This window comes from Thermobia domestica, chromosome 4 (genome assembly GCF_964235325.1).
Source record: "Thermobia domestica chromosome 4, izTheDome1.hap1.1, whole genome shotgun sequence".
Lineage (NCBI taxonomy): Eukaryota > Metazoa > Arthropoda > Insecta > Zygentoma > Lepismatidae > Thermobia > Thermobia domestica.
Window position 1 is genome coordinate 240,870,773 of NC_137457.1, and position 23,107 is coordinate 240,893,879.

General features: G+C 35.4%; 1 protein-coding gene across 5 annotated transcripts in view; it reads right to left on the minus strand.

Annotated features, from left to right (window-relative positions):
• The window catches only part of Hmgcl (hydroxymethylglutaryl-CoA lyase), a 145,486-nt gene that overhangs the window by 15,972 nt on the left and 106,407 nt on the right, over positions 1-23,107 (minus strand). For all 5 annotated transcript variants that reach the window (XM_081755620.1, XM_081755624.1, XM_081755623.1 and 2 more), the window contains 3 exons: positions 18,659-18,782; positions 10,144-10,356; positions 143-331 (listed from right to left, as the gene is read on the minus strand). In XM_081755620.1, the coding sequence (XP_081611746.1) occupies positions 143-331; positions 10,144-10,356; positions 18,659-18,782 (526 nt within the window). The remainder of the gene's footprint in view (positions 1-142; positions 332-10,143; positions 10,357-18,658; positions 18,783-23,107) is intronic.

Here is a 23,107-nt window from a genome sequence, read left to right on the forward strand (position 1 = left end):
TTACATTTTTATTCCCATAGTTTGCTTTATCACGATAACATGAATATCACACCAACTATACTAACACCACCACGTGAACTATTTTAATATTTTATGTATGTAAATAATCCTTAGGATTAAATCAAAATACTAAATTTCTTACCTCCAGTGCAGTTAAAATATTAGCTAGTGCTTGACCGTAAGTATCGTGACAATGTACAGCAACAGCCTCCACAGGAACGTGTTTAAGTACTTCTAATAACATATTCCTCATTGTACCAGGTGTTCCAATGCCTATTGTATCACCTAATGAAATTTCGTAGCATCCCATTTTATACATTTTAGACGCCACCTGTAATTATACAAATAAACATAAATCTACAAACGCAAAATCTAGAGAAAAGGTACAGAACTCTATATCTCCGATTACGAGAAACTTTCTTTTTTAGTAAAATAGAATTGACAAAAGCACTACATATATATTAATAACACTTGTGTAACTATTTCGGCAACGTAATATCATCTTCATCAGACATATTATGAACGATCAATCCAAGAATAGTAACTTAAATATAAACAGAAAGGGAAAAAAGGACGCACCCTCTCTTAGCCAATCAAGTTTTCTCTCCACTCTTTACAAGATGCAAATTTTGTCTGTATAAGATGCAAATTTTCAATTAGGTGCTTGTTCCATATTTTTCCTAATTATCTGCATACCTGTCCTGAATCTGACACCTGCCCATCTGACAATGATGTTCACTCTTTCACTTATTTACATTTAGCTCTTTCCTTTTCTATTTTGTCCAGCACTCTATTCAACAACTCATTAATCGTAAGCCCGCTTGTCAATTTATCAATACATCCTTCCTTCGTTTCTTAATCCATCGACTTTTCCACTTCCGTATTACACTCTTCTTTTCCCTATCAAATCCTTTTATTATTTCCCAATCTACTTCATGTCCTGTTTCTTTAACGTGCTTATATATTCCATTGTTCTCTCTTCTTAATCTGATGTCGTCTTTATGTTCTCATTCTTTTTTCCGATCTCTCCCGATCCGTTTCTCCTATGTACATCATACGCATTTTACTGAATTACTACAAGGAAATAACTTAGACTCACGCAGCGAGGAAGATCCAGAAACACAAAATGCAAATTTAGAACCACAAAACGATGAAGATACAATTATGGAACAAGAACTGGCAACAAACCATAAGGAAGGTAAAACTCAGGAAAGCAGCAGGACATGACATGGTAGCACCAGAAATGATCAAATTCATGGAAGAAGCAGGAAACAAACTACTATTACATACAATCCAACTAGCTTGCAAATACGAAAAGACTCTCAGCGATTGGAGAATAGCTGTTATCATTCCTATTTACAAGAAAGGAGACAGACTACGTAATAACCACAGAGATATATCACTACTGAGTGTACCAGGAAAAATATATGCAAGAATCTTGGAAAATAGACTAAGACAAGAAGTCGAACATCAACTAAAAGAAAACTAGTGTGGCTTCAGATCGAATCGCAGCATCCAATATGCACTATTTACTTTGAGGCAGATATCGGAGGAGGCTATCGAATGGAACAAAATGGTACGTGTGTGTTTCATTGGCCTGGAAAATCCTTCGACAAAGTACCTTGGAATGCAATATAGGAAGTTCCTCGGACAACGAAGGTTAAAGAAAACTTAGTATACGCAATACTAGGGCGTGTTGATTTTTTCAATTTTCAAATTTCTACAGTTAAAAAGTTGAGACCTAGCATTGTATTTCGAAGCATATATTTATAAATTCGATAAAATGTTGTTTTGCTAGGTAAATATCAATCCAAACCATTTTTTTATTTTAGTGCTTTTCTTTTCAAATTTACTTTTGTTGTTCATAGATGGCGCTTCTTGAAACTGGTCCAGTCAATCATTCAAGATGGTTGACCACAGCAAATAGACTGTGTCGTTTATGGGTTTCTAAACATGGACTTAACGGCAAAGATTTCATAAATCTTAGACAGCTAGTGGAATACATTGTTGGTGTCTATTACCCATGCTGGCTCAACATCAAAGTCAAGCACTAGTGGGTGAAAGGGTCACGCCACATCTTGTTTCAACTGCAGCGACTTAAAATGCAGGAGATTGTTGTGGATGTTGTACTTCCAACGATCCGGTGCTCTGCATGGTATGCATTCAGTGACATTGTAATCCAGACACTTCTGTGCTCGAATTACATTGAGGAACGAAAAACTGGTGTTCAAAAGATACTTGAGAGGTGAGACAGCACAAGGAAATCTCTCTGTACATCCGAGGAAAACACCTGCTATTTACCCCAATGCCTCGTCTCTGCTGGAGATGATCAACTGGTCTAAAAGTGGTTATGAACCTTCCTTGACATGCAAACTTTCAACAGCAGACGTAAAGAAGTTTGTAAACGTTCTGATGAAAGTACCACAGTGACCATGCCACGCACAATTTATAGAAAGGTATATGAAACAAGTTACAGAGGCAGCAGGAAAAGTCTATACGCATGAGAATGTGAGGGGTACATCAAAGTTCAAAAACAAACTCGACAGACGGTGTCCAAAAATGAATCAAAACAGGACTTAATGAAACTTGTTTTGTGAATAACTTGTGCGTTAATAGTATTGCTTACTTATTACTGTTTCTTGAATACATTTGTATTAAATAAAACAAGGACAGCTTTATCACAAAATGTAACACAAATCTAGCATATTATATATATATATATATATATATATATATATATATATATATATATATATATATATATATAGTAGCAAGTAAGAATATATATATATATAGTAGCAAGTAAGAATAGTATGAACATTTTGTAAGTGCATGATGCTGCACTTACAAAATAATTCATTACAATTAAAAATTAGTAGTTTGTCAATGTGGTTCAGTGAGGTATTTTAAAAGTCTATGAAAAATGCGTTCCTCAAGATTCGTAACAGAAGTTGCACGGTTCAAGCATGGAGAATGTTACATGGTTTTACTACAACAATTATAAAATATAATATTACGTAATCAAAATAATACTTTCTTTCTGTTCGTAGTAACAGCAATACAATAATATAATGTCTAAATACAGTATTTGAGTACGTAGGTCTGTGTGTGCAGAAATTTTATTGAGTGTTTTTTCAAAGTATTGATTATTTATTGTTTCTTATTGTACTTCTAGCTTGTATCAATATGTTTGGTGACTAATAAAATGTTTTAAACGAAAAAATATTTTATTTTATAGCATCACATGGCATTTTCGAAAGTATTTTGGTATGAAATTCCAAAACTGCTCTTGTACTATATCCAAATCTCGATTTACCTAGCTATAATTTATTTAATCACTAAACTAAGTGCGGATTTGAATTTCTCATACCTAAAAACATATTTTTAAGACTTCTCATCACGAAAAATTGCAAAAAGTATATTTCACCCTCAAAAATGACACGCCCTAATGCAATACAAAGTTTTTACAGGAAATGCAAAAATTATGGGCGAACATGCAACACTAGAAGCGACGAGTTCTATACAACAACAGGAGTAAGACAAGGCTGTATACTGAGCCTTCTGTTATTTATAATTCTAATGGATGATATTATGAAAACAATAAACGAACAGACAAAACCCCTTACTGTAGGAAGCTGGCATATCAATTAGCATTTGCAGACGATTTGGTCCTAGTGAATAAAAACAGAAAAGTACTCACAAGACATAAATATATGGAAAAATGAACTAGAAAAAAGGAGAATGAAAATTAGCATAAACAAAACAAGAACTATGGAATTAAGCAGAGAAAAACAAAACCATACAATAAAGTTGGCTGATGAAGATTTAGAACAAGTGACACATTTCAAGTATTCAGGAGCCTTAATCAGGAATGATGGAAAAATAGACGAAGAAATAAACAAATAGAATTGCAGCAACAAGAAGACTATACTATGCCTTAAACAATAGAAAAGAGATATCAAAGTCAACAAAGTTAACTGTCTTCAATTTAACGTATATACCAACGTTAGCATATGGATGAGAGCCATGGTCGTTGACAGTACGTGACAAACCTCACAGTAAGTTGTATGCAAGTGAAATGAAATATATAAGAAAAACATAGAGACAGGGTGAGAAATCAAACTATCAGAACGGAACTAAGAAGAGAGCCTTTAAAACAGCAAATACAAACGACATAACTACAATGGTTCAGACATGTTTACCGTATGGAAGAAGAGAGGATACCGAAAAAAGTGTGGCACGCTAGACCAGATGGAAAAAGACTGAAAGGAAGACCCAGGCAAAGATGTGAAGGAAAGAGGATTGGGGATAAATCAAGCAAGAATCCTTACCAAAGACTGTCCCAAATGGAAAGCTCTATGTAAAACCTCTACACCTGATTGTAAAAGTGGACCGACTCAGTAAAAGTAAGTAATTCCACATTGCATTCTTTACAACTATTTCACGTACTACTCTTAATTTCTTTCTTGTTTCCTTTCTCTTTAACTTTTTTTTTTTTTAACTCCTGCTTTTCTCAACAACGTTTTGTAAGTGAAAAATTTCACTAAAGTCCCCTTTTAGTTTCTGTTTACATTTACGTTATTATTCGTGGATTGATCTTTCATAATGTATCTGATAAAAGCAATGTTACATTTTCGAAACTGTTACACTGGTGTTATTAATACATATTTAGTATTTTTATGAATTCTGTTAATATTAATACTGTCGAACATTTCCTACCACAATATGCATTGTTCATTATATGTTGTGTATATTGCTTTTTTACAACTTTCTCTTTGTGAAGAAGTTACCCGCTTTGAGAAAACAGGAAATTTTAAAATTCGTTCTTGATAGAAGGTACCGGAACGCCATTCTATTGCGTTCCGGCCAAAAACAAGATTAATTAAAGATAAACTCTAAGTAACAGGACATTTTTTAAGCTACCTTTTTGTATCCAAATGGATACCCAGGCCCAGTAGTTTGCATACCCAGTGCACTTCATAAATCTTTAAATTACTGGAAGAAACAATAAATTAATTGAATTACTCTAAATTTAAAATTACCTCAATATATTTTGGTTTTGTGACTATATGTATTAGCTTGTATTCTGTGGATAAGTATAAAATTGGAGAGCTTCATTCTTGAGATTTCAGATATTCCTTCTTCCTTCGTTTCGCGTACTCATTTGTTTACCTCGAGATGCTAGCACTTTCATTGTACTCTAATACAGAAAAAGTTAATAGACCGACTAAAGAGTTAGAAAGGTTAAAGCCGAAATCTCAAATGCAACGATTCAAATGACGTTTGGCTTATATACTTTTGAATAGTCTCTCAGAGAAAATAACAGAAGAAAACAACTTACTATTTGGATATTTAATTTTTATGAAATGCAATTTATACTTATCTTTAGCTTATAACACGTTTTTGTTCGTTACAATTAAGACTCATTATTTCTGATAAAATATTGTGAATAGAACTTTCACACTTTCGGGGAACACTTTGCATTGCGCCGATAGCCAGTTGTGTTTCTGACCTACAACCTTAGATGGAAAGCGGCGAGATGTAAAGCAAGAAGGAGCTGATGATTCAGTGTCGACGCCGGTGGCATTTTAGTGAGTCGAATGATTAATGTAGCTAAGTGAAGTCAAAGCCAGTATTGTCGTCTGTCATCTATAACTTAGTCACACCTGTTAGAACATATCTGAGGCTAAGCTAACCTGTCTATTGAAGAGGAAGTTGTGGTAAATAGGAAGGAACTAGTAGTTAGGCTTGCCATGTTTGTTTTGTTTCGCTGCTTGTACGTTTTATGGTGACAATTGAATATCGATTTGATTTGATTCTGAGTTTAACGTACCTTTCAGTAGCTAGGCTATATGAGACGTGGACCTACTTTGGTGGAATCCGAACCACATGAGCTACCATCGGGAATCGAACCCGGGGTCTCCCACGCCAACGGCGCATACGCTAACCGCTTTGCCACGAAGAAGCTCAATTGAATATCGAGTTTTCTGGAATCCATTTCCATTTTATTGAGAAGAAACGATCACAGACAATTTTTCCTTTAAAGTCAGATTGCCTTTTATTCTTTACCACCATGTGATTGTTTCACACATCCTATCATTATACCGATCTCCTTTCCACTATATTGTTGATATTCATTTGATGTGACGCATATTAAGTTATAAACTTTGATAAAACAACTTTTGATTGAATTTTTTGTTCCTAAGTTGGGTTAATTTTGAAGTTCTTATTTTAGAAGCCTTGTTGAGACTAGTTTTCTGCTACGCTCGTGCATTTGCAATTTGGTTTGTTTTTCCTAGTCCTGTTTATGTCCAACTTAAAAGTATGGATATAAAAATACCCAAATAAATATTTTCAATTATTTATTTATGAAAATATCTAATTATGATAGCAAAGGACGGTTTTATCTTCAAGTACCGGCCTAAAAGTGGATCTGAGCCAAAATGTAAAATAGAAAATGTCTACTCCTGTACTGATAGCGATGTGTTAAATCGAAAATGAAACGGTTAGCAGAAGTCTCACAAATACGTCATTTGGTATGTCATCATTTTAAAAGTGTACATTATACAAAAATGCACCTTAAAAGAACCTCTGTGCGTTTGAATTTTGCTGTGTGTGTCAAGGGCCCTTTTGTGCCTGGATATCTAGTAGCGATTTCTTAAAAAATGCACTGCTAAGTAATAAACTTTTCTAATAAATAACTAAAACATAAAAAAGTACTGCAATATTACTGGCGTTTAACGAAAAAAAAATATTTACAAACCAATCGATAAATGTTATTGAGCTGAAGTGAATGTAAATCCTAATGAGTGGTTTTCGAGAAAACTGATTCTTTTAACCACCTAAAAATAAGCGCAGTACGATAGCCACACTATCTATTAAGATAAAACTAATTGTGAAATAAACCTTTATCAGGCTTTTGATTTTGACACTACCAGGACGACCGTACATAGTTGTTAATATTTAAGAGTATGGTTAATTGGATATCGCCCAAATTTGTCATTCCTCATTGACATATATTCTCCAACAATGACAAATTACTTATAATTTGAGAATTTTCCCTATACTCCTCCTCCCCCAAAAATAGATAGTGTGCTGGTAAATACTCACAGTGTAGGAAGGGACAAAAACAGGTTTCTCCATAGATTACATATGAAAATGAACAGTTTCTTACTTTTTTTTTTCCGGGCAACGACATGACCATTCTCTCCCGAACAGTTTTGGTCGTGCGATTTATAACAGTTTGAGTTTCCTTAAATTGGCTGTCCAAGTTTCTCATCACTTGACGTTATGGCAATTTTCAACAAAGACGTTTCTTCCTAAAACTTGCTTCCACCAATTCCCCATCCCTTTATACTAACATTGGAGTGCAAAAGCATATTGCTGTCAATTTAATTTTCAATTCATTGCAAGAAAACTAGCTATAGTAATCAGAAATGGGTATTGTACAATTGAGGCTTGCTCGATCTCTGGCTTATTATTCTCAGAAAGACTCGCACTCACCAATTTCAGTGAGGTTCACGCTCACTCAGACTTGCATTTCCTCGAGCTCGGGCTTGCTGTCCTCAATGGGGCTTGTGCTAGCTTGATCTCGCACGCAACTCGGGTCTCTACCTTAATGTATAAGTTTTTTAACTTCAAACTGCAAAATATCTGGAGAAATACGAACAGGAAATTTCTTTTCTTTACTAAGACACAAATATGCAACCAAAACCCTACCAACCCTACCTCTAAAGAAACCAACTTACCCTAAGAATAGTCTCTTTGGTGACCGCATTCGTGTGTGAAATGAAACTATATTATTGTGTTTCGATCTGTAAACACTAAGGAGTGGCAGGTCATAAGTCATGGCAACTATTTTTTTTTTCTTTCGAATGAGGTATAACAACAGATCGAAAATACACGTTGAAAAACTTATGGTAAGTAATGTCGAGGGTCCTAACAGATGGTGTATGCGAGTAGAGCTGCATGTCTAAGCACGGCCTGAAGTTCAGTAGGTGAGCAACAATGGTCCGGAACGTACATCACTACGTCACTAAGAGTGAACACCATGCATATGTGAACGTAGCATTTCTCCGCGGCAGGAATGTCACACAGAGTTACAGGAAGCATTAGGTGCGCGTGAAACAGCCATTGCGTGGGAAACGTTTTACTAACAAACCAGACACTGTGACAGCATTTCGACGCGAGGTGGCTCACGTTAGCTCTTCACATAAAGCAGATGATACTCAACGCCTTCCTCATCGCTCGTAACGGACCGTCGATGAACTTGGAGACTACTTTGAAAGTTGCCATACATCCAGAGTAACTCACGAGACCTGCATTGTGTAAGATAGTAAAGTTTGTGTAAGTAGTTTTTTGTAACCGTTGCTAATACAATTATAAACGAATGACGTCTGGTTGCCTGTATTTTGCTTGTTCCCAAAGAGGGTCTCCTTCATTCAGCCTCCCTTTGCTAAGGCCATTTGACGGTCCATGCCATAAACTTTCCCACATGTACCTTCGATCTGTTTTATGTCTATTCGAAAGAAAAAAAAATGGTTGCCATGACTTACGACTTAACCCTTGTAGAATATCCAAATGTTGCAGCACCTCAGTACGGAGGACTCTAGTCACCGCCTACAGGCAACAACTACTGGGAGAGAGAATAACTGACCCGTTTTCTATCAAAGATACTCTTACCATGGAGAGCTACAAACAAGTTCTTGAAGAAGAGGTGTTCCCGAGAATTTTAAATGAAGGTGACGATAGGTTTCAACACAACAGCTACACTCTTCATTTCAGTTAGTCATTGACTTATGACCACCCGTACTTACACTGGTTGTAAAGATTTGGACGACTTAAAATCCTTATTATACAAGAAGAATGTCTCAGTCTGTGAGTAACGCTAATTCCTAATAAATAGCACTCGCCGCTCCGCTACTTGGACTGCTGCATACGTAGCCGAGCAGTTAGTGTTATCTATTACGAATAAGCGTTGCTCACAGACTAATACATTTTCTTTTTATAAGAATTGTAATGATTTGTTTGCAACTGAGAAACTGCATTGTTTCATTTTTTTTTTTTATTATTATATATATATTTAATAGTGAAGGCTGTAACTTTGACCAATTTGTATTTTTCTACAATAATATATGGTGACGACTTAATTGCAATTTAAACTGAATTATTTCAATTTAATTATCCGAAACTGATAGTGATGATACTGAAGATGAACATAATTTTTGTTTTTTTTTAAGACAAGAGCTGTAACTACGTTTAAATTTAAATATTAACTCCACGTTAGTTGGTGGATAAACAAAAATAAAAAAAAATAAATGTAAACAATTCCAACTTTTAATTAAAGATGATTTTAACCAATAGTGTACAACGAGCCGAAGGCTTGGGGGAGGGGGAACTAGTAATAATAAGAGAGATAATAACGGTCATAACCGAAATCGGTCTAAGTCGGCGACTAACTGTATATGTTAACTATTCGTGAATTGTTGATATGCAGTTTCCTGACGAATGGGTTTGCCTTCGTCATCCCGTAAAGTCCGCCCGTCGTCCCGTCCGGTTTTCTACTTTTGGAGTAATTTAAAGGCGGTACGGGCACGGTGGCTTAGTGGTAGAGCGTTTATCTCTGGTGCGTAGTGTCCTTGGATCGATCCCAGCTCGCGCCAAGTGGGCTTTGTGGTAGACTAACACCGTGTTCGTGGGTTTCCTCGGGGTTCTCCCGTTTTCTTCCACTGTATTCATTTAACCATTGCATTCATTTCTCATTATCCCCGTTTCCTTTAGCCTAGCCGGCATAGGCGTAGGACGTAAAACAAAAATTTTATTTCACTTCATTTCATTTAAAGGCGACCGTTAACTCAGTTAAGATTCAGAATATATAGCACCAACAAGAAAACCATTGTGCAATGTATATGTACGATTACGCCGGAAGTTCTGTCATCAAAGGCTCCGCAGAATTAGAAACATTCCTTTCACACAGGCGTTGATGTTGAAGGTAATACAAATTTAACCTGCTTTTGACTCATCCTATATACTACCGTTCTCATTCAATTAAAAATAAAATAAAATAAACAGTACAGCACAAATTTGCGACCAACGTAAAATTGATCGAACTAATTATGAGTTGGGTTGCTAAACTACCCTTACCTTAGCAACTGTTGATGGCGAAACAGGACCTTCGTATGGACACCCACACACACATGAAACGTAACCTCTCACTTTTATTCCTTTTTCTTTTGCTAATTTAACCACTTCTTCAAATCTCTTTAAACTTTCCTCAATTGAACAGTTAATATTTTTCATGCTAAACGACTCGGATGCGGCGCCAAATACAGCTACTTCCTTCGCTCCACATTCCATCTACAAAATAAAAATATATATTCTAAGCTCTTTATAATGAAGAAAAAAAAGAGAAAAAAATAATAATTTTCTCTAAAATGTCAAAGTGAAAAAGCTGTAATGTTTCATTGACTTTATTTGTATCAACTTTGACGGGCATTTTATCATAGGTATTTTGCCCTTACTGGCAGGTCAGCTGCCGCAATTGTGAGGCTTTCATGCTCCACGGTCTTCCGCTAACCTCTTTGTCTTCACGTATGATCTTTGTTTTTATATCATCCATTAATTATATCTATATTATTATTATTATTATTATTATTATTATTATTATTATCATCATCATCATCATCATCATCATCATCATCATCATCATCATCATCATCATCATCATCATCATCATCATCATCATCATCATCATCATCATCATCATCATCATCATCATCATCATCATCATCATCATCATCATCATCATCATCATCATCATCATCATCATCATCATCATCATCATCATCATCATCATCATCATCATCATCATCATCATCATCATCATCATCATCATCATCATCATCATCATCATCATCATCATCATCATCATCATCATCATCATCATCATCATCATCATCATCATCATCATCATCATCATCATCATCATCATCATCATCATCATCATCATCATCATCATCATCATCATCATCATCATCATCATCATCATCATCATAATAATAATAATAATAATAATAATAATAATAATAATAATAATAATAATAATAATAATAATAATAATAGACAAGCATGTTATTAGTTTGGAATTATCTGTTGTGCTACTTATTCCATATTTGTTATTCTTTTGGTAGGCAGGAAAAAGTTACCTTCATCATTTAAAATCAAAATTAATAGCTTTGAATAAAGCTGAATATAAGATCGGTTGTTGTATTCTATAAATAACTTGTCCCATTTCAGAACAATAAGTTGTTCCACTTCAGAAGCAGATAAGTTTACAATGCTATTAATTTACAGTAAGTGATGAATTTATCTTTTTCCTGCATACCAGGCGAATAACAAATATGAAATAAGTAGCACCTCAACAATAATCCAGACTAATAACATGTTCGTCAAAGTTGACATGAATAAAGTAAATGAAATACTGCAGCTTTTTCCAACGTTACGATGCACTACTCAGGTAAATAAATTCTGACTTTTATTAGAAATTAGTGCACTCAAATTTACATCTTAAGGTAATTAACTTGCTTGTTAAAATGTCGAGTTTATTAAAAAAAAAGGAAAAAAAGAAAAAAAGAACTATTCAAATCATTTATGTTAGTAACACACACACAAAATTCATTCAAGTCACGGCGGTGTTTACATGAAATATCACACAACAGACATAGCGCACTACAACTCTGCACTTCTATGACGTAATGTTTTTGGTAATTTGGCTGCCGCCTGATCAAGATTTGACAGGCAGGGAAGTGAACTTCTCAGTGTAGCAAACTTAAGTATTCGCCATTAATTTGAAATCTGAATTTATAATCTATATGTTGTATCTTTTCATCTATGTGTATCTGGAGCACTGCTAATAGATCTTACACATCATAAATAAAACTGAAATATCCAATATTTTCCATCTATGTGAATGGGTACGTAAAGGAAAACATTCATCTGCATTTCTTCTATCCCCGATAAGAATTAATGTTGCTATCACAATCGACACCACCCAGACTGATAATGACGCTCTCTAATTTCATCCATAATTCCTTCTGTTTCCCAATAATACTGACAAGGAAGAGACATGAACGTATTATCCGGACATCCGAATCAAACCTAGTCCATTCGATAAACATAATAAAGATATGATAATGCACAAAAAAATTAGGTGCTATGGACAACGAAGTAAGTCCCTGGAGCCCATTGATTCTGTTAGTATAAAGAAAATTGTAAACTCGCAGTAAAATAGCTATTTTATCAACACTGTTCGTTAGAAAGTCATAGTTTATAGTTTATTCTCTTCAGTATGAAACAAGCTTTCCAGAGGTGCTATGTATTTGGACCCATAAGGTACTTGAACAGGAAAAATTGGGAGAATGTCGGGAAAATTCGCTCCAAAATCCCCCCCCCCCCCATCAACTCTGTTCCCTTCTGGAGTGGCCCCGGGTAAAAGCACACAATCCAAATGTATCTCGAAAAATACTATAGGGGATAAGAAATATGTGTACCGAGTTTCGTTTTGATAGACGGAATACGTATGAGGAAAAGGATGTATACCAATACGCTCTATACATACAAAACTGACCTATGCCCTGACCAACCTATAAAGAGAACATAATATAAACATAAAGGCAGTGCTATTTACCCTGATATCAAGATTTGTACCACATTCTCTGTAGAATGAAGCGAGCGTTTTAAACGGCAACTGTGCTACAGTTCTATTGGGATAAACCCACGTTATCCGCCAACCCTCCACCCATGCTCTTTTGTTATTTATTCCGTTCTTACGGTGTCATACTATATCTTCTTCCTTGTTTTAAGTATATACCTCCTATTCGTATACCTCATAGTCTTTTTCAAGGTATATTTTAATTGTGTACTTCTACCAGTGTGCGACTTATCACGGAGGATGAGGGAGAAATCTCCCTCTGAAGAATTGGATGTCTCCCATAAGTGTTGAACTTCCCCACAATGTGCACTTTATCCCCCCCTCCTCTTTAAATGTCCTTTAATTCGCACACTGACTCCTATTGGCTCCGGCGTCGCTTCAGAGTACTTCACAATAGAGCTATTTTGGAAGACATTTTTGCGACTTATCCCCAATTTCCCTTCCCACATGTCACGGAACAATATGCGTGATAACTATTGAAACGCTTGCTTGATTTTACAGAGAATGTGGTAAATTCTTGATATCGGGATAAATAGTACTGCGTTTGTATTTTTATATTATGTTCTCTCTATAGGTCAGGTCATAGGTTCGGTTTTGTATTACAGAGCGTATTAGTATACAACCTTTCTCCTCATATCTATTCCGTCTATCGAAACGAAACTCGGTACACATATTTGTTATCTCCTATAGTATTTTTCGAGAGACATTTGGATTGTGTGCTGTTACCCGGGACCACTCCAGAGGGACCCAAAGTTGATGGGAGAGATTTTTGGAGGGAATTTTCCCGACATTCTCCCATATATCCTTGTTCAAATACGTTATGGGCCCAATACATAGCACCTTTGGAAAGCTTGTTTCATACTGAAGAGAACTATAAACCATGACCTTCCAATGAACAGTATTGATCCAATAGTTATTTCACTGCGAGTCTACGATTTTCTTTATACTAGCAGGGTTAATGGGTCCCAGGGACTTACTCTGTTGTTCATGGCACCTAATGTTTTGTGCATGCACATACCTTTGTTGTGTTTATCGAATGGACTAGGTTTGATTTGGATGTCCAGATGACACGTTTACGTCCGTTTCTTGCGAGTCCCAATTTGGTTCATATAATTACAGACTGACATAAGTTCGTTTCTCCCGATTTATCCAAACCTAATTTCACACAGCTTTTGAACATCATTAATACTGAAAGTCGTATTTCGTGACGCAACCCATCCTTTCACGAAACACCGAATTTTTTCAATCGGGTTCAGCTCCGAGTGGTAATAGGGGAGGGGGGGAGTAAACGAAGCACTGAGCGTCCGTGACGTTTGAAAATTTCGTCAACTTTTTAAAATGAGACTTATGCAGCTGAATTAAACTGTACAGCTCTGGCTTCAGCATATTACAATATTTTTTTTTTCTGTCAGCCACTGTATCACTTGCTATTTAGTTGAACCAGAAGTAAAAACTTTTTCCAAAATATTATGATAGAATGTATTATTACAAACCACGACAAAATTGAAAGAGAGATTTGAAATTAATTTATCTGAAACCTATTTTCCATTATTCTCTTGGTTCATTTGGTTATGATAGTCACCTGTAGACTGACTTGCTTTCTACATTAATAGTACATTAGGTACAAACATATTTCCCCTTCCTGTGAATCACAAATAACCTTTAACTCCAAGGGACTCGTGTTATCAGATTGTGCTGTTGTCAGTCCAAGATTTGTTTGCAACATGAGAAGATAATACGTATGATACGTCTACATAAACTATATTTTGCGCTTCGTATCGATATTACTTTATACGTTTTAAATAGGAAGTACTTTTAATTCTATTTAATTTAATTTCTTCTAATGTTTGTGTACCCATCCTGAAAACTTACCTATTTTGAAAGTTTTTAGCTAAGTGTCGAAACAGTAGGAACTCTGTGTTTCGTTTTATAAAAATCGTAAACTGTTCTCCGAATTACATCACTGTCCAACTCATCCATCCCAATTACACGTTTCTGACGAGGCCTGATTTTATTTAGAATTTTAAAACAGGTTTTCTTAGTTTCAACTGTCTGCCCTTCTTTATTAATATTTTTGATCGTCCGTAACTAACCCTACTGTCTTCGCTCTTCTTTCTAATGCTTTTCTACCAGGAATTGTGAAAGCATCTTCTCAAACTTCCATCTCCATAAATTTAATCACATTTCAAATTACCTCTCTAGCCTGTGAATGGATCTTTTGTGGTTTACTTTGCAAGTTATAACACTCACCGTCACATTAATTCACTAACACACACCTGGACACTTACAAACTATTTACACTAATCTATCCACTCTACACTAGACCAGAGTACGATAATACACCCTCGTAAAAAAACACCTAATTTTCAATCTGTCGACACACTAAACGACTTACTACTGATAAGTTTGAATAATTGTGGTTGGCACAGCTCTTGTGCATACGTGGTATTCAAACATCTCTACTACTTTTCGTCTGACTCGCTCCAAAAGTAACTGATTTCAAAGTTAGCTTGCGCCATCTCTACTTATAACTCCAAAATCCACACTGTCATTTCTTGGTTTATATATACACACAAAAAAAGGTGAACTCCGTTGCTACGCAAATTATGATTTTTTTTTTTTTCTAAACAGCTATCACGATAACAACAGTGAACCATTCTAGGAAATATTTAACAAAATGCAACTTATGTAAACCAATATAACGAAATTATAGTGCAATTTCGATTGTTGTTTAGGATATAGAGATGCAGCGCTAGAAAAATCTCACCGTGTCTCTATTTGGCTTCTATGGGGCATGGATGATCCCAGCAGTATTTTTCAATATCACATGAATTAAATAACTATGACACCGTACAATTTTAGTATTGCACTGATGGGACTATTATCGTACACTGCACTCCAAAAGTGTATCTGTTCATGCAAATATCGACAAATAAATGGAAAATCAAGATAGTTATATAAAAATGTAACAAGTGAGTCATCAACTAACAATATGTCAGAGTGATTCTGGGATAAAAATACGTACTTCAGAATATTTGTAACACTAGAAAGATGATTTTACTACCGAAAGTATTTTTAAAAAAGAAGAAAGAAATGATACAGAAAGAGAAGTTGAAATCTGTTTCATACTCGGATTAAGCTCCCATCCACTTTTTTTTCAACTTTAGTATGTAACTTAAAGACAATAGAGAACATCAAAAATTTGGAAAGTTGACCAAGATAGTATTTTCACAATGCTATTTCATGAACTATTAATTGTTTGCAAGACCTATTGTATAATGTATAGCAGAAGTAATAAGACCTTGTAAGTCTGAGGACTACTTTTCATTTCAGAAATCATTGACGGCCTACTTATCTCCATATAGACCAGTGGTGTCCAGCTATAATGATCGCAAGGGCCATAACCCCGTTTACTAGTAAGATGGAGGAAAATAAATAAATAAATAAATAATAAAATAGTAACGGGCTTTTTTCCTTCCTCCTTCCATCTTCTCCAGCATGACATTAATAAAAATACATATTTAGGAATCACATAGATTTACCATACTGACGTAAATAACAATGTACCCACTCAAAAAAAAAAACTGACGTAAATAACAATGTACCCTAAAAAAAACTTTCCTGTAAACAATGCGTAGAAAAAATAATTTGTTTAAAAACAGGAATAGTGTGGCCAACGTTTACAAAAGAGTGCTCAGCTATTACGAATGAATAAAATAGGCTTATATTCAAAACACTTTATTACAGAAAACACACACAAAATGTTGCAGAGCATAGATTCTTTTCAAAGCAATATTAAATTCCCACTTAAAGCTGTACAAAGAGAGAACATGCTTTATGCTGGTTGCTTTTAACGTGATTAATCTACTGAGATTACTCGCACTGCAAGCGAAAGTGCAAGAACAGACCACCGCGGACTACCTTTCATGGATTTGCCGGTCCAGACAGTGATTACTGCACAAATACGCGTCCTGTGGAAGGAAAAAGGACAACGATCGACTCGTCCGATTAAATTATGTGTTTACTTCCTCCATTTCCTAAGTTTCGTGATCTATGTACGTCGCTTCTAAGATTCTCGTCTGTCACTAGTAGTTTGAAAGTGGCAATACGCTCCCAAATAGTATACCCATTTCGTGAACTTTCCGTTTCACTAATTTGCTTGACATTGGAGTGTTAAGGTTATCGTTCCCTTCTGCAGTTACCTTGAAGACCGTAGTTTCCTTCAGCGGCGTTACTGTTTACAGTTCTCTTCAATACCCAGCAGTTCCTTTCTGTAGCCTTTTCCAATTTGTCTAGTAGCTAGCGCGCGTGTCTCTAGTGCACCAATTTCGGGTCAGGCACGTAGCTGAGGAGAGGCCGGGGGGTTCGGACCTCCTTCGAAACCAGAAATGAAGAAAAAATTAAGAAAAGATGAAACAGAAAGAATTTCTAGAAAATTTCTATAAAAGTTACAGAATTCTCAGAATTTCTGCTATTAGTCAGGAAAATTTCAAGTTTTCAAAACATAGTGTCGTTCTGTAATAGTGTGGACATTTTTTATCATCGCTTCTCTGCAGTATCGAACATGTTATTTCAGAAAGTTTTCTACTGCCCCTTTAACTTGTTATTTGGAACAGAAAAAGTAGCTGACGGAATAATAAAAGAAAAAGTTACGTGGAAAGATAGTTCTGTTAATATTTGACTCAACAGAGCAAGAAACGCAGACATTGTAAAATATTTTACAAGACATTACTGAATATATACTTTTTATAATAGTTGAGGTCATAATGAAAGAAAAATTGTTATATTTAAATGAACAAAGGAAGGAACGCAGATATTGTAAAATCTTTTTCAATACTTATTTTATATTCTTTTACTCGAGATTTCTTCATAGTTTGTTATTAAAATACTTACTAATATATCCTAATTTTATTGTCCCAACTGCCAGTAAAATAGTTTAAATTGATCGAGTCGCTGCTGTGATAACCACAGTATTTTATGTCACGGCCCCCTTCTCCATTCCGAAATCCTGGCTAAACGAACAAATATATGTTGCCAGAAAATAGTTTATAATGATCGAGTCTCTGCTGTGATAACTACAGTATTTTATGTCACGGACCCCCCTCCCCTTACGAAATCCTGGCTACGTGCCTGCTCAGGTTCGATTCAAGTGGGAGAACGTTAAAATTTGAAAGCGTTACGATGGTTCGGATTCAATCTTAAACTATAGGTTAACATCTTGCGGCGATTGTGCTTAGCAAACCGTCCTACTGTCACCGTGTATGCTGTCAAGATTTTCGATACTGTGCTTCATTGAGTTGAGTTGATTTTGAATTTAACGTCCCTTTTAGCAGCGAGGCTCTATGAGACGGGACCTACTGATTAACGTGGAATCCGAACCACATGAGCTCCCGCCGGGAATCGAACTCGGGTCTCCCACGCCAAATACTGTGCTTCGTGTTACATTGAATGAAATTGTTGTTTTGGGTACATATGCCCATCTAGACTGGCATCAACAATTAGGCCTCTTTGAACACGTTGATTGTGACTGAAATACTGAAGGTCTGACATACTCTCACGCACATGTCCATGTTCGCAAAAACTTTGACTACTACTAGTCTGCAATCCGCACTACCTACAACCCACAAAAGAAAATTGAATGTTGCACTGTTTCAGTGTGTTTTCCCTTTCCAGCCTAAATTCACAAGCCACGTAATCATTTTCACAGTGAATTATCAGGAAAATTTGCTACACTCTGAATATTTTGCTACTCAGTATCAAATTTTCCCTGTTACTTCCCTTCCTAGAAGAAAAAATAATTCTTTCTTTCGCGCACACCACAGCTTATGCTACGTTTCATTGCTATACTTTTGTAATTTTTTTGTTGTAGTTCACGCAGGAAGTTATTCCGCCACAATAATGCCTTCCTTTCAAATATTAATTTCTGTACAAAAACTCACAAGCACTTACCGCAGCATGTAGTCCTTTAATATTAGGAACAAGCACTGGATAACTAACACCTGAAAGCCTTTTAATACCCTTTAAAACTTGCACATGGTCGCCCATCTGAGGAACCCATTTTGGGGATACAAAGCTGAGAAAAACAATAATAAAAATTAAAAATCATAAACAAAAAATAAAATACAATAGTAGCATTAACTGAATTTACAGTACTACTGTAATTAATCCATATATATCTAGCAGTTTCAGATATTTATAACTATTAATTGTATTCTACTGCTGTTTTCAAATTGTCTTTTGAATCGAACTTACACGCTTAAAAAAATCTATGTGTAGCGCAATTAACTTCTGAATATTTATGTTATCCACACAAAATATTTTCTACTTACGGATCAACTGAATATGCCTATTATCATTCTACGAGAAAAATATTAAGCTTTTGAAGTTAGGAAAGTGTATGAAAGATTGGTAAAGGAGAAATAGCCTCATTCACACGTTTCGATAAGTTGGAAACCTCATAAAACAGAAATGAAAAGTAGCACTAACCCTAAAAATAAACTTTTACATTAAAAATAATAATAATAATAATAAATGAAAAATTAATGTAATGTGGTATGATTATGTTCACTTTCCTTCGGACTGTGTAAATGTATCACTGACTGGTGGTCGCGAACCTACTGGGCCCGGTGCAGATATGCTACCAACAATCACCGATCCATTCACCAAACCAGCTGTCACCGGAAAATGGAACTCAAATTTGCCCAATGAAGATCATTTCCAAGCCTCTTCAATCACAACTCACAGCTCGGCATCCAGGCCTGCAGTCCGTCATCCGCAACCCCTCGTGAAAAAGGTTGCAAACCACAAACTACCGACACAGGATGTCGACCTCCCAGTTATGCTGACAATGAGGACTACGGAAAATTAAATGTTTTGTGTGTGATGGCCCTACCAGGGAAAAAAATCCACTATTTCCAAAACAGAATTTCTTTTGCGCAAAGGAAAAGAAAATCTAAACTGAGAATATTGAAATGAACTGGAAAAAAAATCACAGTATTCGGTCGTCTCTTACGTCGGTTACACCAAGAACACTTACTCGAAACTGGTAAAATCTCACCTTCCACTGAAAGTTAAAATACCCCTGATACTGCTCATGCATTTTGCATTTTGACTACATATCTAGATTTTACTGTATATGTTATTCGAGATTACTGCACATTTTAAATTCCCAATTTTACTTGAAAAGAAAATATTCAGATTACAATTTCTACATTTTATTAAAGAAAACCTTTTGTTTCGTTTATACAGATGCTACAGCTCTATCTTAAACAATACGAAGATTTAAAAAAAAAAATCATTTTTTTAATGCCTTTACAAGTTGATATTTGATTTTTAAGTTAAACAGGAAAAATCTGACAACATATACGTAATGTTTCCATCTCAACAGAATTTCTTACTGAATAAAATTTTTCAACGAATAGTACTAACGATAATAATATATGTTGACATCTGAGAACTATTATGATTCTTGATATATTGACTTTAAGCTGACATCAGTACACTTAATCAATTCTCTTGATACACAATTTAACACAGTGGTTGGTGGGTTAGAACTTCTCATATTTACTACATCTTATTTTGTTTCTTGTGCCTTTGAAAACAATGACTCCGGCGACAGGATTTATACATTTTTGGTCACCTGCCCTCTGTGCACGGAACATTGTCACCTTTCTGTGTCTTTCTTCCTTTAAATTCTCTTTTCACAGACATATAATAGCACAAAATTTGACTATCCGCACATATAGTAAGCTTAACTTACACCTAAATTAACTTAACCTATAACATGAAAATATATCACTCATATAACACTTACATTTTATTTATAGCCCATATCACATCTGAAATCCAAAGACGTAAAGGATGTCAACTTTACTAATTCAACCAAACAGAATAAAATTTTATTTCAGACAAAATAAAATATATATATATATATATATATATATATATATATATATATATTATTAAATGTTTGAATTGTATTCCTATTCACAGGATAGCATAATTTCCGCGAGTTATTGAAAGAAAATCTGTTGTCATTAGTTACCATGATGCACTTCAAAGTATATCTGTACCAGGTTATCAAAGTAAATATAATACGTAACTGAAAAAAATGAAATGAAATCTTTGAGTTTTACGTCCCACGGTTATGCCGGTTAGGCTAAAGGAGACGGTGATGATGAGTAATGAATGAAATGGTGGAATGAATAAAGTGGGAGGAAACGGGAGAACCCCGAGAAAACCCACGCACACAGTGTTTGTTCACCACAAAGTTCACTTGGCGGGGGCTGGGATCGAACCCGGGACCCCAAGCACCAGAGGTGAACGCTCTACCACTGAGCCACCGCGGCCCCCTAATACGTAACTGAGAATCGTACATGTTTCATTCGGATTTCTAAGTACCATTCAGGTTATATATAATTTTATAGACACTACTTAAGTATGGTATTATTTTGACCGAATAATACAATTTAAAACTAAACCTAAAATATAATAATTAATTTAAAATAATTCTCAATTGTCTTTCCGAAGCTAAGCATGCACAGGAATACACAGGGAGTTCCAAAATTTTACGGACTATGATACATTATACTTGAGTATAATGTAACAAAACATACATATTTTAGGTAGAAAACAGACTACCAACACGGTGCATTCAATTCGTGGTGACTGAGAATATTGATTCACCATCCTTAAGGTGAAATATGTAATCGGTAACTAGAAAATATTTGTATGTAAATATGAGTTCCATATATCCAATAATTATAGGTAATCTTTGTCTTTAATAACTGAGATATTTCTCTTTCTGAAATCTATGTTACCATCAAACTACTCTCCTACTACTAATTGAAGACACCTTAAATATACGATAATACTGGCCTGGCTGTGTCATTTATTCTTCTTTTCAATTTCTCATGAATATTTCAGGCAACATTCTCGATTGGCTTTCATCGGGATGTATTTAGCTTAAATTGTGATGGTTGTTATTCTAATCACATTCAAGATTATTAAGTTTCAAATGAAACTTTTAGAATGTACGTATTCCCGTAATCAGATTAATAACGGAATAAAATGCCTTGAATACATAGTATCAACTAAGTTGTAAAGACTTGACAGTGCACTATTTAAGTCAAAATTAATACTCTATTTACATGATAACTTTACCACTTTATGGACATTTCGTTGAACATTTGCTTCATCTTCACACACAACTAAAATAGATACATTTCAATGATAGACAGTCCAGAATTTTGCCTGAAATATTGATGAGATATTGAAAATAGTGACATCTTATTTGAACATATAGAGGTCTGTATTACTGTGTACACTTTTCCAGATTAAAGAGGATGGGGTACGAACTGGAATTTCAATTTACAAAAGGAAAAATCGCAAATGGTACAAGATAATCTTTAAGAGATCCTTTGCTGACGAAACTTTGAGCCAGGAAAAGACGATAAAATTTTTCTTTAACATTACTTATTAACCAATTTCTAAAATCAATAAGATGATTGGAACCCATTATCAAATGTAACGATGTTTGTTAGCTAACTTCTCCGAGACCGCCGCACCAACTTGCATGATTCTTGGTACGTAGGTGGACCATGGTCTAACTCAGACTTTTAACATACATTTTCGGTAACGCGGGGAGAAGGGAGAGGCGGTGACACAAAATTACCTAGTCTTACCATAAATACTATCCCAAAGTTCTAAGTGCATTGATACAAAATGATATGAGATATTTTAATATCCTAACATCATGAGCTACACGGATGCTTTATGAACCAAAATTACAAATACGGTAATTATTCAAAACGGCCACCAGTAGCATGCACACAGTCCTTAGGCATGCACACGTCTTCTTGGCCACTCATCAATTGCATTACGCAACACATCAACCGGAAAATTTGCAGTTGCCTTCCGAAGAGACCGCTTTAAACTTTCAATATTGGGATGTCTCTTCTGAAGACACCTCCTGAAGCTTGGACCACAATTTGTAGTTTAAAGGGGTTTAGTCCGCAATATCAGAAGGCCAGTCTGAAGTGGAACTGAAGTCAGGAACATTTGCCTTCAGCCACTGCTGGGTTATCCGTGCCTTGTATGCTGGAGCTGAATCCTGTTGGAAGCTCCAGTTCTGTCCATGGAAGAGGGTGTTGGTGATTCTTGACTAATCTCGCAAGCACTGTCTCCTGGTACACTCTGGCTGACGTTTTGGCCCCTTCTTCACAGAAATGGAGCTCCGTTGTAACTCACACTCCACCACATCATGGCTGAGGTAGAATGATGACCCTCTGAATCCTTGAAGCCTTTTCACCAGCTTCACTAGAGAATATGGCATATACTATTTTATTTTGGGCATTGAAAGTATCCCCAACATTGAAAATCTTGTCATCAGTGGAAAGT